Raw genomic sequence first — 16898 nt, forward strand, 5'->3', positions numbered from 1 at the left:
GATGTCTTCTAAAACTTGTGGAATATTTGTAAAGTAAAATCATTATAACACATGTTTCTAATTAGAAAATAATTTCAACAAACCAATAAATGAAGGTAAACTCCGCCCGAAAACTAATTCATTCACACTCCTTTCAAGTCATTATCATTTGCAAAAGGTAAACAAACTCATTAACACGTTAAAGATTTATACCTTTTAGATTTTCGTGAAAAGGTTGACTTATAGTTTATGGTACCGCATGCATCAAATGACAAATTTCCAAGCAATTAGGTACCAGCAATAGGGTTGTAATTTATATATAGTTAATGTGAATCAAATTGAACAAGTACAACTAGAGGTCAAAGAAAGAAATAAGAAAAATGTTCTAAGTTGAGGGATCGTTGCAAAAACAGAAAGCTACGATGCTGTTAAAAGATATTTACAAAAAAGAGACAAAACTCTACCATTAAAATAGAACATAATATAACTGCACATTACACAAGTCCTTAAAACCAAATTGGTCTAAATAGAGCAGCCAAAGAGTGAGACTGCCTTATTTTAATCGCATTCACATAACATATTTAACTAAAATCAACTTGCAAAATATATTCATAAAATGATGACAATATCGCATATATTGCTACTTGGAGGCTGTTACCCTTAATGGTTGATAATAAACCAGTGGTGGTACTGGCGAAGGGAAAAATTATAATTAATTGTTATTTTGTTGTTTTCATTTTTTAAATCAAGTTCTTATTGTAAATATCGAAATCTGATACTTGTCACACTATGTATGACACTTGTGAATTGTACTCGACAAACTAGGATCTTGAGAACTTTTTTTCCAGTAAAAGAAGTGGAGTTCCTTAGCTTTTTTTTATAGAAATTTCGTGTCATTTGTATTCTTATTTCACTCTTACACCACCATCACAAGTTCTAATAACAGCAACAAGTAAAATAACAAAAATACCGAACTCCAAGGACAATTTCAAACGAAAAGATCCCTATGAATTGGCTAAATCAAACACTCACACACATCAAACGAACGGAAAACATCGATCAAATTCCAGACTTGGTACAGACATTTCCTTATGTAGAAAATGGTGGACTAATCTCTCACTGCGACTGTGTTCTGTGAGATCAATCTTCAGGAAGATAATTAGTACTTTTCAGATATTACAAGCTTTATTTCAGAAATCTCTCTCAAAATATAACATGTTGGACTGATTACGTTTCTATGTATGTTGGCGTTTATTCTTGTAGCAGTGCAGTGCAGTGTGGCTGCTGTTCCATTGTTTTCCTCTCATAGTTAAAGGGTGTATACTACTGTTGCCTTTTATCTATGATACCTCCTTACCATAACGATTGCTTTCATTTTAACGTAGTTGGGTAAATAAACTCATCATGGATATCAGGATCGAAATTATATTGTTGCGCCAGATGAGCGTTTCGTCTACAAAAAACTCATCAGTGAAGCTCGAATAAAACAATTATGAAAAAGGCCAAATTAAGTACGAAGTTGAAGAGCATTGATGACCAAAAAAATTCCTAAACAACGATTATCATAACATGTTTTCATAACAAGGAAATCCACTTTTACATGTGAATGAGAGTTTGACATGCAAAAAGCACATATAATTCTTTCATATTTGCACAAGTCTCTACAATTCCGGATTTTATTTTGATACTGGAAAAACAAGCAGGTTTTGATAATAGTATGACTTTAGACAACAAAGACAACCTTCACCAAAGATATAGTTTCTAATACAAAGAAACTAAATAACAAAAAGATTACCAATGGACTGATGAACAGTTGAAAATTAATACTTTCAACAAATTCAGTGTTAGGAGATGACGATAAAGAATTGCAGACTTTGAAGATAATTCTTCCATAAAAGAGTTCATTAAGTTAGGTTTATTTTTCTGTGAAAACTATGTTCAATAAAATCATTTACTCTGAATAAATAAAAATCTATTTCCACCAATTATAAACAAAATTATAAACATACTATCATTATATTAACAATGTCAATAAATAGCAAATACATATTTATGGCAATAAACAAAAAGAAATTAACCTATGCAAGTAACGATATAAATTCATTATGGAAAATTCATTATGGAAACCATTTTGATTAAACATTCGATTTGAGTATTAAAAGGTTAAACGTGATTTGTGGTTGAAAAGCAGCAGTATTTTGCTTGAACAATAAAAAGAAATCTCAAATGTTTTTGGCTAGATTTTCTTCAATTATTTATTTACTAGTAATTTGACCGGATAAAATACCTTTTTATTTTATTTTATTTTGTTACTGCTATTTGTATAACTTTTATTAAAGGTATGTTTGGATGTTGATTTATGATAAATACTTGAAAATAGAAAACAAAATGTTTAGATGTAAGTACGTGTAGAAAAACGATGAGATAAGAACACATCTTGTTTTTTTCTCATGAAATTGTCAGTTTTTTTTCTCTATTTCGAATATGCGTTGAACGATGGACAATATTTCGTAATAAAAACTGTGTCACAGTGTAGGTTGAATGTGCATTATTAAATGTGTGTGTTTGATGTGATGGTCAATATATATATATATATATATATTTGTCAATAAAATTTTACATTACTCTAAGTAAATAATTTTTTTTTATTTGAAAGCATTGAATGAAATGTTAAGTATTTGTATGGCAATTTGGTACAAGATTTAAAATATACGCATAATGTTTTGCACTTCAAAAAAGGACTCATAAATATATCATTCGGTAATATTGATCTTTTTCCATGAACTGTCAATAAATATTTTATGAAAATGTAGTTATTCATAATCATCTAGCAGAGGTAAGTCAATAAATTCATCATAGATACCAGGACTAAATTTAGTATATACGCCAGACGCGCGTTTCGTCTACAAAAGACTCATCAGTGACGCTCGAATCCAAAAAAGTTAAAAAGGCCAAATAAAGTACGAAGTTGAAGAGCATTGAGAACCAAAATTCCTAAAATTTTGCCAAATACAGCTAAGGTGATATATGCCTGAGGTAGAAAAGCCTTAGTATTTCAAAAAATTCAAAAATTGTAAACAGTAAATTTATAAATATAACCATATCAATGACAATTCATGTCAGCACAAAAAGTGCTGACTACTGGGCTTGTGATACCCTCGGGTCAACCCATTTATGTATATTTATATAAGCAACTTGTTTCAATTTTTTTTTATAATTTTCACAGATAACCCAAAAACATTAAAAAATTATATTTATATTTATGGTAGTCATGATAAAAAGTAAGTACTAGTATACAAATATGAAAATGTACAGAAAATATTTTTGACAATTTAACGACAGTACTGTGCATTGTATATTGTTATTGGTACTTCACCTTTATATTTGTACATATGTGTAATTTATCAGTTATGTCTACTAACTATATTCAATATAAACATATTTACAGTACATAACCAAAAAGTAAAATCAAAAAAATACTGAACTCAGAGGAAAATCTAATCGGAAAGTCCATAATCACATGGCAAAATCAAGTGACAAAACACATCAAAAACGAATGGACAAGAACTGTCATATTCCTGACTTGGTACAGGCATTTTCGAATGTAGAAAATGCAAGACAGAATCAAGGATTCTAGACAGAAGTAACTTTATAATTTTAAACCAACAACATTTTCAACTAGTATCAAAGGTACCAGGATTATGATTTAGTAAGCCAGACACGCGTTTCGTCTACATCAGACTCATCAGTGACGCTCATATTAATACATTTATAAAGCCAAACAAGTACATAGTTGAAGAGCATTTAGGACCCAAAATTCCAAAAAGTTGTGCTAAATACGGCTAAGGTAATCTATGCCTGGGAAAAGAAAATCCTTAGTTTTTTCGAAAAATTCAAAGTTTTGTGAGCAGGAAATTTATAAAAATAACCACATTATTAATATTCATGTCCACACCGAAGTGTTGACTAATTGGCTGGTGATACCCTCGAGAACGAAACGTCCACCAGCAGTGGCATCGACCCAGTGGTGTAAAAAATCACAGACACAGTAAAATTTACTTGTAATTTTGGTTCTGAACGTTCCTGATGAAGGAAAATAAAGAAAGTACTTCGGACAAATTCAATTTAGTATACAACATAAATTTTGAAAATTTACTTATATCAATCTATAAAAAATTTATGAAATTTAAAGACTTATGAACCCCTATCATAAACTATGCATTTTGGTGAGTATTTAAATTCACGATAACTCCCTGCTCACGAAATCAACAAAAATAGCTATCCCTCGATTAGTAATGAAACCAAAATGATCCAAGTTAACAAAAATTGATGTTCTTCTGAACAACGAAAAGATTTCTACAAAATTTAATATTTGAACTATCTGAATATGTTAAAAAAATCAAATATTGTTACATAAATACAGCATAAGCATTTTTGAATTGTATTATGATGTAAATGTATGCAAAATTTGGTTTCCTTGTGCTATAATTCTATATATGATTCAATCGGAAAAGCTGCTTTTAATTACTAATATCATATTTAGGGAAATTGTGTAAAATGTATGAAGGAGGCGGTTGACAAAACTAGGCCCAAGATTGGATGAGATTAAAAGATTTTTTGAGGAAATAAAATGTTTAAAAGAAAGCATTCTATTGATTTAGTACAATTTCTGTCGAATACTCTTTTAATCTAAAAACAAATAGAGAAAAAAAACAGGTGTGAAAACATACTTTTCATTTTTTTTAAATGTCAACACATAGTTTCCAATTATCAAAATTTTATTCTAAATCAGTTCTTAACAAATGTGTGTTCCGTCTAAACTCTTTACTTACTCAAAAACAAGAAAACAAAAATAGAAATCACAAAAGATTCCATGAACGATGTCAACTTGAATATCTTACCTTATACAAAACAGCATAAAAATATCATTAGGTTCAACTAACAATAAAAGTAGGAGGAAAGAGGAAATAATTTTGATAATATTTTTCTATCAAATTGTAAAAATTATCAGAATGTTAGTGTCGCTGTATAAGCCTCTGTGAGATAATTTTTTGGTACCAATCCAAATTTACCATTTAGTTCACCTATCCACCATGAGCGGTCATCAAAATCTCTATTTATAATGTAAATAATATCACCCTTTTTAAAAGACAATTCTTTATCATTATCCCCCGTGCAATCCCATTTTCCAATATACATATTTTCAAAGTCATCCTCCTTTCTATATGACTTTGGTTCCTCAACCTCAACTGGTGGTGGAGGTAGGGGAAGTTCGTCGGACATTTTCATTGGTTCCCTAATCGGCGGAAGTGGTCTGGATTGGTAAGGATCCTCATCCGGAACGGGTGGCGGTGGAGGACGTGCAATTCGTGGTGGAGGTACAGATGGCACAGAAGGAGTAGATGCATCTTCATACAACTCATCTTGTACAGGAGCAGATAATCCCTCATCATAAATATCTTCTTGTATAGGTTCAGGTTGGAAAGCAACTGGTTCTGCTTCATAAATATCTCCTTCTGTTCCATCATGTGCATCGTCTCCTACAGGCTCATATATATCACCTAAAATGAATTAAACATCGAATTATTATAATGATAATTATATATAAATAATAAAAATAACATATCTGTCTATGAGACAACTATCCACAAGAAACAAAATGACACAGCAATTAACAAATATAGGTCACCGTGTGAGGCCTTCAACAATGAGCAAAACTCATACCCCACAGTCATATATTAAAGACACCGACATGATTAACGGCCTAATTTATGAACAAAATAATGAACGAACAAGAATGTGTCCAAAGTACACGGATGCCCAACTCGCACTATCCTTTTCCATGTTCCATGGAGTGTAAAAATTGGGTAATAATCTAATTTGGCATTAAAATTAGAAAGATTATACTATAGGGAACATATGTACTAAGTTTCAAGTTGATTGGACTTCAATTTCATCAATAACTACCTTGACCAAAAACTTTAACCTGAAACTCCCACTTTCATTTTCTATATTTAGTGAACCTTAAGATCGGGGTCAAAAGTCTAATTTGGCTTTAAAATTAAAAAGATCATATCATTAGCAACAAGTGTACTAAGTTTCAAGTTGATTGGACTTCAGCTTCATCAAAAACCACCATGACCAAAAACTTTAACCTGAAACTCCCCCTTTCATATTTTATGTTAAGTGGACCGTGAAATTGGGATCAAGAGTATAATTTGGCTTTAAAATTAGAAATATCATATCATAAGCAACAAGTGTACTAAGTTTAAAAAGTTAATTGGACTTCAATTTCATCAATAACTACCTTGATCAAAAACTTTAACCTGAAACTCCCCCTTTCAATTTCTATGTTCAGTGTACCGTGAAATTGGGGTCAAAAGTCTAATTTGGCTTTAAAATTAGAAAGATCATATCATAAGCAACAAGTGTACTAAGTTTCAAGTTGATTGGACTTCAGCTTCATCAAAAACTACCTTGACCAAAAACTTTAACCTGAACGGACGAACAGACGAACGAACGGACGGACGAACGAACGCACGAACGGAAGCACAGACCAGAAAATATAATGCCCCTCTACTATCGAAGGTGGGGCATAAAAACAAATATGTTACACAACAACAAAAGACAACTACTGAGTTATAGGCTCTTTAATATGGCGGGGTTGAACTAGATAGCACCAAACCCTTCCCCTAACCTAGGACATTGGTCCAACAGTAAAATAAAATACACAGCAAAAAACAACAACTATCGCTCAGAATCCTGACTTGAGACCGGTAAACGTAGAATGTGGCGGGTTTAAATTAGTTTGAAGACGAAGGCCCTTCCCTGAGCTGGGACAGTGGTGTAACAGTACAACATCAGATCAAAATCTAGCTGACATCATTAACATATTGTAATGATTACGATGAATATTTTTTCACAAAGTGTTTTCACATATTAGGAAATGTTGTAGGCTAATGGTTTAAAACTTATTTGTCTGTTTGAAACAAAAGTTTAAATATACAAAGAACAATAAATGACAATTTTCGAATAAAATAGATATCTAGAATTGTCCGTTTATAGACTATTATAAAAACAAAATTAGACGTAAATTGTGCATTTACTAGTCATGTCACATATTTGTTGACAATTATATCTTGTACCGTAAGTCATACTGAAATTTAAACATTTAAACAGCGGAATTAACAGAAATACTACCAATAGAGATTACCTAAAACGGGGTTAACTTTCAAGAAAACAAAACTAGAACATCGGTTTAGTTTCTGGCTGAAATACTCAGAATGTGCACATATATAAATCACAGTTCGTTCGTACATTTTTCCTTCTTTCGTAAAACTTTAAATGTGTAATCTATAAATCAGTCTTACTACCGTTATGAAACTATATATTTGATTTATATATTCAAGTATTTTGGAAATAATGCTTAGATTACGGCCTTATAAACGGAAAACTAATTAAAAACATAATGGTAAAAATATTAGAATAGAATGTTTTTAAATATTCTCAGGGCATTGTTGAGGTATCTGACCAGTGGTATTATTTTGATTTCAGTATTGTATCACAGAAATGTAAATGATTACAAAACATTGAACAAACAACAGTAGCACATGTTATTTTCATTCTACAATTTCTTTTAATTAATTTTGATAGTGCTGTGTCCTCCTAAAGCTTACGCAATCAATTATTTAAAAGTAGAACTTCAATCAAATGTGCAACAGCACTTCATTTGACTATGATTATGTGAAATGTTAACAAAATGCATGCATTAGAATAAGGTGCAGTGCAAACATGGAACAAAAAACGAACGAAGATAAAGACAGATGGTTTTACAATGACTATATACTACAGTAGTACTATATAAAGCGAGGGGTGGGGTAAAAATGGTATGTTAACATGAAGTCAAGCTAGCGGTACAATCCTTTACCATCATCTTCATTATCAAAATCTTTCATTTTTGTAGCAACAACAGCTCTTGCTTGTTGAACTGCAGTTTTCCATTCTTCAACATCACTTTTAGTTGTGGTCATAAACTGGAAATAATAAAATATCAGAAATTCCACACCTCATACATAAATTTTGTGTTTTTAATCGAAAAAATGTAACCACAGACATAGAATCAAACCAAAAACCATGATACAAATTTTGCAGTTTTGTGTAGTTTTTTAAATCCCGCGCGACGCGTTGCAAGGGACTAGAAATACCCGTTATCATCCGTCCGATCTTGTTCGCGCTCTCCAGAACAATAGTTGTCAGATTTTTTTTATAAAATATATATCATAAATATATATCAGCATTTTTTCGGACAAGTTCGAAAATTAATTTTATTGACAATAACATAGTTAGCCCTCTCACATGTTCAATTTATGCCAGATATTTATCAAATCTATACCAGCCTATTTAGACATTTCATAAAATAAGTGCTAATGAAATATGTGCTAATGAAATACTTTTAAAAAAGCTATGTCCCTTCGACATATAAGTTATGTCTTATATTACATTGCATTTTCTTTCAAGCTTGCATTTCTCCTAGACTAATATAGTTATTAAGATAAAATGTAAAAAAGCCCTTGTTCCTTTATCAAATTTGATAATAACAGTATGTTCTAAAAGTTAACTTTACCTTAAAGACTTGCGAATGATGCATTTTCAAAAAGGCATCAATAATAGCTCACTGTTTTTTCTATAAATCCCCTATTAAGAATTTCTAATTACTAACTTTGTTTCTTGTTTTAGATTTTTGCACAGGGAAACATTTCTTATGTAAGACATACAATATCCATTGGTGTTGTGTTTTTTTAACAAATCAAGTGTAACCAGTATTGTGTTTTATGCAGGCAGGATATGACAATTAGTTAGACTGTATAAGAGCACTACAGATGTGTGGTTAAGATAGGATTGACAAATAGCTTTCACATGTAAAACCATTCTCCATGAGATTGTGTTACCTCTCAACAGAAAGTTGTTTACTAATTATATGATATTGCTTTGAACATTTCCATTTTGATTACAGTTTATATGTTGTCACTGGATTTTTGTCAGTCAATAGATGCAACATTATAGTATCGTTTTTTGTTAATATATCACTCAATCTTAAATGATTCAGGCAGGAAAAGCAAAATTAATTCGTAGACATTTTTTTCTATTTTATTAGAGTTCTTTGTAAACTAGAAATCTCAGGAAATGATTATTTTCCCTCGTTTTACGAGCGTATTATATATTTATAGGTCTAGTTCATAATTTTTAGTCCATTCTATTTGTATTATATTTTCATTTTCGATATTCTGATGAAGCTTTACATTTTTTAAATGAATATAATTTTTCACCTATTAGTATTTCTTCTAAAATACTGTACTTCACCTAAAATATACTAACTTCATAGGTTCTGGTTGAGGTAGGATTAACAAGTTTAAAGCAAAGTTCCTTCTTCTTGTCATCTTTCGTCATTTCTGGTGCTTCTTCAAAACTACAATCTGTTAATCTGAAAGCTCCATTCATTTTCTTTGATGTCTTACCATCAAAGTAGTAAAATATATTGCCTTTAACGACACACCATCTCTTTTGCATAGTCCTAAGACCTTTATAAAATAAATCATGAATTTAAACACAATAAAATCATTACAAAACAAATAAACTACGTATTATGAATTTAAGGGAATTCATGTAATTAAGATGAAGAAAAATGAATAAAGACAACAGTATTCTGCTCTTCAAAGCACAGCACAAAGCAATTCTAGACATTCATTCTCATATTTTTGAACAGTATTAGGGCACCAGTAGTAGTCATTATTTCGCCACTGGCATGCCAATGTGGATTAAAACTGGCTTTTTCAAAACCTTGGAAATGATCTTAAATCAAGAAATATATCTCCATCATGCAAGGCTTTGGTGTCTTGCCCTACTGGGTTAAACCTTATGATTTAAAGGCTCTACATCTTTTTGCAATCAGTTTACCAGTTCAGCAGTCAACGCTTAGAACTGTGTTGACATAAATCATCATTGATATTGTCATATTTATTAATTCAATACTGAGTTTGAATTGTTCGAAATACTGTATCGACCCTGCTTTTTTCTTGTTTTTCTGTACCACTTCATGAACATGACAGTTGTTATCCATTCGTTTGATGTGTTTAAGCCTTTAATTTTGCCATTTCATTACGGATTTCCCGTTTTGAATTTTTGGATTTTTGGATTTCTGTATTTTTTTTCTTTTATTTTTTGTTAATTTGTCATTTATTAGACCGTTGGTGTTCTCGTTTGAATTGGTGTACATTTTGTTATGTCAAGAGCTTATACAATTAACTATGTGGTATTGTTTTTGCTCATTGATTCAATAATATATCAGTAACAAATGCTTGATACAATGACTGTATACTAGTAACATAAGTGCAAACTACTAGTACACATCTACAATCAGTGATCAAACACTAAAGGTTTATCCTAATGCAAACAAAAACAAAAAAAGATGTGTCTATAACTATCCTGATCAGCAAACAATAAAGAAACTTTCCCAATTTTTGGGCGAGTACTAGCATGCCTACCTATTAAGTCTGATTGTTTTGTTCATACATCGTTTTCAATATAATGGAATTTTATGCGACTGTCATAAGAGTGAGAGATTAGTTATCAAACAATGTTTGTTCTACCATTTTCTACATAAGACATTGCCTGAACCAAGTCAGGAAAATGACAGTTGTTATTCATTCGTTTGATGTGTTTGAGATTTTGAATTTGATATTTGCTTTTTTAAAACTTTCAGTTTAGAATTTAACTTTTTCCTTAACCATATATGGATACCTGTTGGTTTCTTCTTTTCCAAAATTCCAGCCTTCGTGAAATTTGTAAGCTCCGCGACTGGTACATTTGGAATGTCTGCATTACCTGTAGATTAAGATAATTAAATTTAATTTTAAACTAACGTATAATAGGTAATTTTAAACTATCGTATAATAGGTAATTTTAAACTAACATATTATAGTTAATTCTAAGCTAACATATACTAGTGTCTTGTTTTTCAAATCGAGATAACATTTTGAAAAATGTAAGTTGAAACTATTTACATTTTTTATTATTGCAATCTGTTATCCAACAATAAAAAATTCAATTCGATATAAGAATTTACCAATGCCTTTATTCTTTAATGTAAACGCTTCATGTATGAAGGAAATTGCTTTTCAAACAACCATAATTTAATTAATCCCTTATATCTACAAATACAAAATTTAAAATCGTAATATTGAGCAAGATACTAAAATTACTATGCTATCTGACTACCATTCAGGTGCACCTGCGTTCACCCCATGTTTCTGGTGGGACTCGTGGCGCTCAGACTTTTGTGATGTGTACTGTTTGTTGTCGACTTATGTCATTTGATTACTTTTGATATCTTGTGCCTAACTTTTATTTGTACCAGTATTTTAGTTGAGATAATAATTGATCAAAAGTTTGAACGATGCTATATATAACACCCAACCTTTTTCCTTACCAGAAACACGCGCACTTTGATAATTGATTCAAATTCACTCTAATTAGACACATATATATTATTTTGGCATCACAAAGTTTAGTTACAACATTGTACGCATAATATAATTTGCAAATAAGATTGAAATTACCGACTTATGAGTCATTTTAATTAAAATTTAAAACAAAACAAAACAAAAAAACAATTACGTGGCAATATACTCACAATCAGAATAAGCATCTTCTGTTTCATCAGTGTTAGAACTACCACCGGTTCTTGTTGATTCATCATCTTTTAAAATATCTGCAATAAATAATCATATAGCAATAAAGGCTGAATAATCATATATTGAAAACAGAGATTTGACTCTTTGAAAGAGAAGAAAATGTACAAATTTCAAAATGTGTAACGCTTATATCTCCTTGTGATAATATCTGGTCTTACCAGTATTCATGCCTGATAATGACTGCATGTGGGCAAATTATTTATAACAATAATGCATTATATGAATTGAATTACACTGAATTTAAACTTTCTGCATAAGTTTGCCATTTGTTAAGGGACTTTCCGTATTGCATTTTCCTTGGAGTTCGTCTTGTGTTTGTTATTCTATTTCTTTCTATTATTTCTTACTTTTTTTATTTTACTTTTTTTTTCTCTCAATCAATAAACACAGAACAGGTATCAAGTGTATATGGTATTCCAATGCATCAGTCCGTTTATTGTTTTTAATTTTAGTTGTGTACAATTTGGAGTTTAGTATGGCGTTCATTATCACTGAACTAGTATATATATATGTTAAAGGGCCAGCTGAAGTACGCCTCCGGGTGCGGGAATTTCTAACTGCATTGAAGACCTGTTGGTGACCTTCTGCTGTTGTCTGTTCTATGGTCGGTTTGTTGTCTCTTTGACAAATTCCCCATTTCCATCCTCAATTTTACTATAAAAAAGAACACACTCTAAAACTTGTAGAAGTGTCCAATTATACTGCAAAAAGTTATAATTAAAATTATTTTTTAGAACAAACATCGTTCATTGTGCAGTTTTTTAACAACTCAATTACTGAAAACAGTAATCAAACCTTTCGCTTGTTTGACTTGTTCTGTTGTTGGCGCTGTTCCTAATTGTGGCCACTTTTCCTTCAGTTTGCATATTTTGTCTATTATTTCTTGTTTACGGTTTTTTGCAGTTTTTCCTAATTTATCATGTTTCAATTCCTCTATCAGAAACTTTTCAACATCTGAAATGCATGAAAATATAATATAATGGAAACAACAGGGTATAATAGAAAAAAAACCTAGGTAGAAAAGAATCAACGTGGCATCTGGTAAAATATGTTGGTAACCAGCAAAAAATATATTATACTGGATAATACGAAATTCTGTATGCGATGAAATTGTTAACTAACAGTAAATTAAACAACGTTTTGAATTTCTTTTATATTTTAAAACTATATTTCTTTACATTATGCAAAATGAATACAAAATGAACTGGCAATTATTACCTAATCATCTTTATTCATTGTTTGCCTACCAAATAAGCTTCTCAAATATACCAGGCTGAACATTTAGTACGTCAGACGCGCTTCAAAAAGAACAAATCTGGTACGATGTTGAAGACCATTGAGTACCCAAAATTCCAATGCTGTAGCGTGCAAAAAAAAAAAATGATATCGCTGGTATTATAAGGACAGAAAACAACTAGTATAAAAAGATAAGGAAAATAGATAATAATTGGAGGATGTAAATCAACTAATACAAGGAGGACATAAAGCAACCAGTATTAAGAGGGCAGGAAAACAATTAGTAATCAGAAAACAGAAAAAAACTAGTATCAAGAGGACATAAAACAACTAGTTTTTGGAGGACCGTATAGTAACAGTTATTTAGAAGACAGGAAACAACTAATATCAAGACGAAAGAAAATAACTAGTATTAAAAGAACAAAAAACACTTTGTATATAGAAGACATAAAAAAGCAACTAGTATAAAGATGATAGAAAACAATAAGTATATAAAGAGGAAAGGAAATACTAGTAGCTAGTATTAAGAGGACAGAAACCAACTAATATTAAGAGGACCGGAAACAACTAGTGTTAAGAGGACAAGAAAACAGCTAGTGTTAAGAGGACAGAAAACAACTAATATTAAGAGGACCGGAAACAACTAGTGTTAAGAGGACAAGAAAACAACTCTACATCTAATATTAGTTAAGGACATCGGGAAACAGTCCTTATAAATGAGACAAGAAAACAGCTAGCATTTATGGAACAGCAAAACAACTAATATAACATAGATGGACAGAAAACAAACAGTATTAAGAGGACAGAAAACAACTAGCATTTAGGGGACAGAAAACAACTTGTATTTAATGAACTGCCAAACGAATAGTATTAGGAGGACATAATACAAAATGTATTTAGAGGACAAGAAACCGACTCTATATATCAAGTATTAATTAAGGAAACCGCCGGTTCAGCTCTTATAGCTGGACAATGAAATATAACTAGAATTTATTGAACAGCAAAACAACTCATATTACATTAGAGAACAGAAAACAACTATTATCAAGAAGGCATAAAGCTAATAGTATCAAGAGGACAGTAAAGCAACTAGTATTTAAGGAACTGCAAAATTTATAGTATTGATTGGACAGAAAACTACTAGTAGTAGTATCAAGATGACAGGAAATAGGTAGTATTAATTAGGGACAGGAAAAACAACCAGTATAACGGTGACAGGAAAACTAACTTTCATTTTTTGTGCTAATTCTGTTATTTAAAAAAGATTGCTGTTAATTGTATCATCTTTTTTCAAGGCACAATCTGCAATTGAACAGTACACTTGACGGAAAATACATATGGGAGCATTAAATCACAAGAGAGGAGAAATTACAACAAATATTAAAATTGGGATTTTCTTTTTTAAGCAGAAACAAGTGTTTGTGTATTTTACCTGATATAAGAGACTTAATAGATTCGTGAAATTCTGACATAATGAAAGATCTTTCAACTATAATTTGACTGTCAAAACACTAAAGATGTTGATTTCTTCCCTCTTCCTTGTACATTTCTAACAGGGGCAGAAGGAAAACACCCGAGAAGCTTGTAAATAAATGGTTTCTGAAATAAACATTTTATTGTATTTGTTTTACTTCCCCCTCGCAGTTGTTTGATGTCAATTCATTGTTAGCTTACGCTTCACTTGTTTCCCACAATATCCGTATACAAAAATTAAGGGAGATAATCGGTCGAAAATTATTGAAATCGCTTTACAATAATATTACCTTTAATCCCGACATTTCAGACGACGACCTAACAGTAAGTCACAAATTATTATCTTGCTTGTGGTTTTTTATGATTGTAACTTTAAAATCAAATTCGACCAATTGCCCGGTTATTTTTTCAGTAAACTGTGAGGGGTATTTTTTTGTGATTTAAACTTCAAAACCAAATCCGGCCAATTGCCTGGTTATTTTTTCAGTAAACTGTGAGAGGTATTTTTTTTTTTGTGATTTAAACTTCAAAACCAAATCCGACAAATTGCCTGGTTATATTTTCAGTAAACTGTGAGATACATGACCTAAAACCCCACAATATTTTAAAAGGAAAAAAATAGTTCAGTAAAATTGGATTTATTCTTCTAATACGAGCAGGGAAGATTATTTGTCTACAATTATAACTTCGCAAAAAAGAATACTTACAGTATTTCAGAGGGTAATTTTTATGATCTTCTCATGATGGCAGATTAGCAAATTGTTCTTTCATAAGAACCAAAAAATACGAACAAACTCATAGAAAATAGAGATTCATAACAGAGATGTGATATATTCAGCTGAGAAAAAATAAAATTATTTTGATTGATTGATTGATTGTTGTTTGTTAACGTTCTGAAATTTATGTATCAGGCAAATTCAGGACTACCACAAATAAATATTAAAACCAACCAGGAACATATATATTGACGTTAGATATACAATCAGTCAGTTTAACAATATATTGACCAGAATGAAAGCCCAGAATTTCGACCGCCGCTATTAAGCTAAAAATGAGGGTATTTAGAAAAGTTTAAAATGTTGCCGTTCAACCTAAGAACCCGTTTAATTGTTCTCAGTGTGCAAAAGGCTCTTGGACTCTCCTTAGAGGAGTGTAAGATTAAATTTCCAAATCAAAAAGGTTGCAAATTATTTATACATCCCATAACAGATTGTATAGGCGGGATGAATAGTTATCACCGGTAAGACCTCGGGACAGAAAATGTTTTGACCACATTTCACAGATATTAAGGAATCGTCGTTCAAGGACCTGTTTTGTTGCAGTGAAAAAATAAGATTATGTTCATCTCCATTGTCTCCGGAGATTGTGGTATCTACAATCTGATAATGATCTGCTTCAGCCTCTTGTTCGCTCTGATATACCAAAATATGTCTAAGTTATTATAATAATTCATGCTGTTACTTTTAATCTTTTTGGAACACAAGCAAATAGAAAATGTCCATTGGTATGGTGTGTGCATGCATTTTTTTTAAATCGTTTAATCATAAAAACAGGGCATGGTGTACTTGTTTAGGTTTCATGAAATTAGGTTGTAATGTTGATGGTTTTAAAAGGTGTCAGATTTAGCACAAATTAAGTGATGTCATCAGGACAAATGTGTAACCGCCATCCGAACAGTTCATGCAATGAATATATAAGAGACAATATCTGAAATAGTCTAGTTTTTGGCAATAAGAAAACACACAAAAAAAATCTTTAGACCCGGTATTTTAATAGCACAAATCGAAGAACACACATTGGGGATCTAGGAACTGTTGCCTGTAATTCAAATAATTGTTTAATAAGGAAACAATGGCAATTTAAAAAATGGTACCAAAAAAATCCAGTTCTTTCCTGTTACCAAAGTGAATCAATTTTAAAAAGTTTCTAATGGGAATAAGGAATAAGTTTAAGACACTATCTGTGGTTTACTAGTATATTCTGCAATAGTTTATCAAATGCCAATTATTGATTTTAGCATTTGCAATACAAAAGGTTTAGAAATATACTTAAATATAGTCAGATATGTCGGTAACATGAAAGAATCTTGAGTAACAGGACAACGGTAACAGGACAGAGTTGGTAACAGAAAGGATTTTTCTGCTTTATTTTAAAGTTTAAGAAAAATAAATCATTTTAGATTGGTCACAATTGGAAGATAACAGCAAACAATGTCATTTATCCTTTGAAACTGTATTTGCAAGATGAAAAATCTGCCTAGGTAATGAAAAATTCTAAAATAAATTCCTTTCTGTTACTATCTACTATTCTAGAATTGCACAATGTTCTCTGCTGTTATCAAAAGCAAAAAACCTATTTTTTTATTCAATATACTGTATATTATTTTGAAATTTATTTGATATGGTGGTGATAACTTATATTAAATGAAATGGTTGGCATATAGTAGATTAACTGTTCGAT

At 30.9% G+C, this 16898-nt stretch overlaps 1 protein-coding gene across 1 annotated transcript; it reads right to left on the bottom strand.

The window, feature by feature from the left end:
* Positions 1-1641: 1641 nt before the first annotated feature.
* LOC139498442 (src kinase-associated phosphoprotein 2-B-like) lies at positions 1642-14613 on the bottom strand. The gene is made up of 7 exons (XM_071286829.1): positions 14398-14613; positions 12525-12683; positions 11669-11746; positions 10777-10860; positions 9355-9557; positions 7907-8012; positions 1642-5540 (listed from the first exon to the last, which is right to left on the bottom strand). Exons 1-7 carry the CDS (start codon positions 14435-14437, stop codon positions 4987-4989), a joined length of 1224 nt encoding a protein of 407 aa, XP_071142930.1. The 5' UTR covers positions 14438-14613; the 3' UTR covers positions 1642-4986.
* Between the last annotated feature and the right edge of the window lie 2285 nt (positions 14614-16898).

This window comes from Mytilus edulis, chromosome 1, assembly GCF_963676685.1.
Source record: "Mytilus edulis chromosome 1, xbMytEdul2.2, whole genome shotgun sequence".
Lineage (NCBI taxonomy): Eukaryota > Metazoa > Mollusca > Bivalvia > Mytilida > Mytilidae > Mytilus > Mytilus edulis.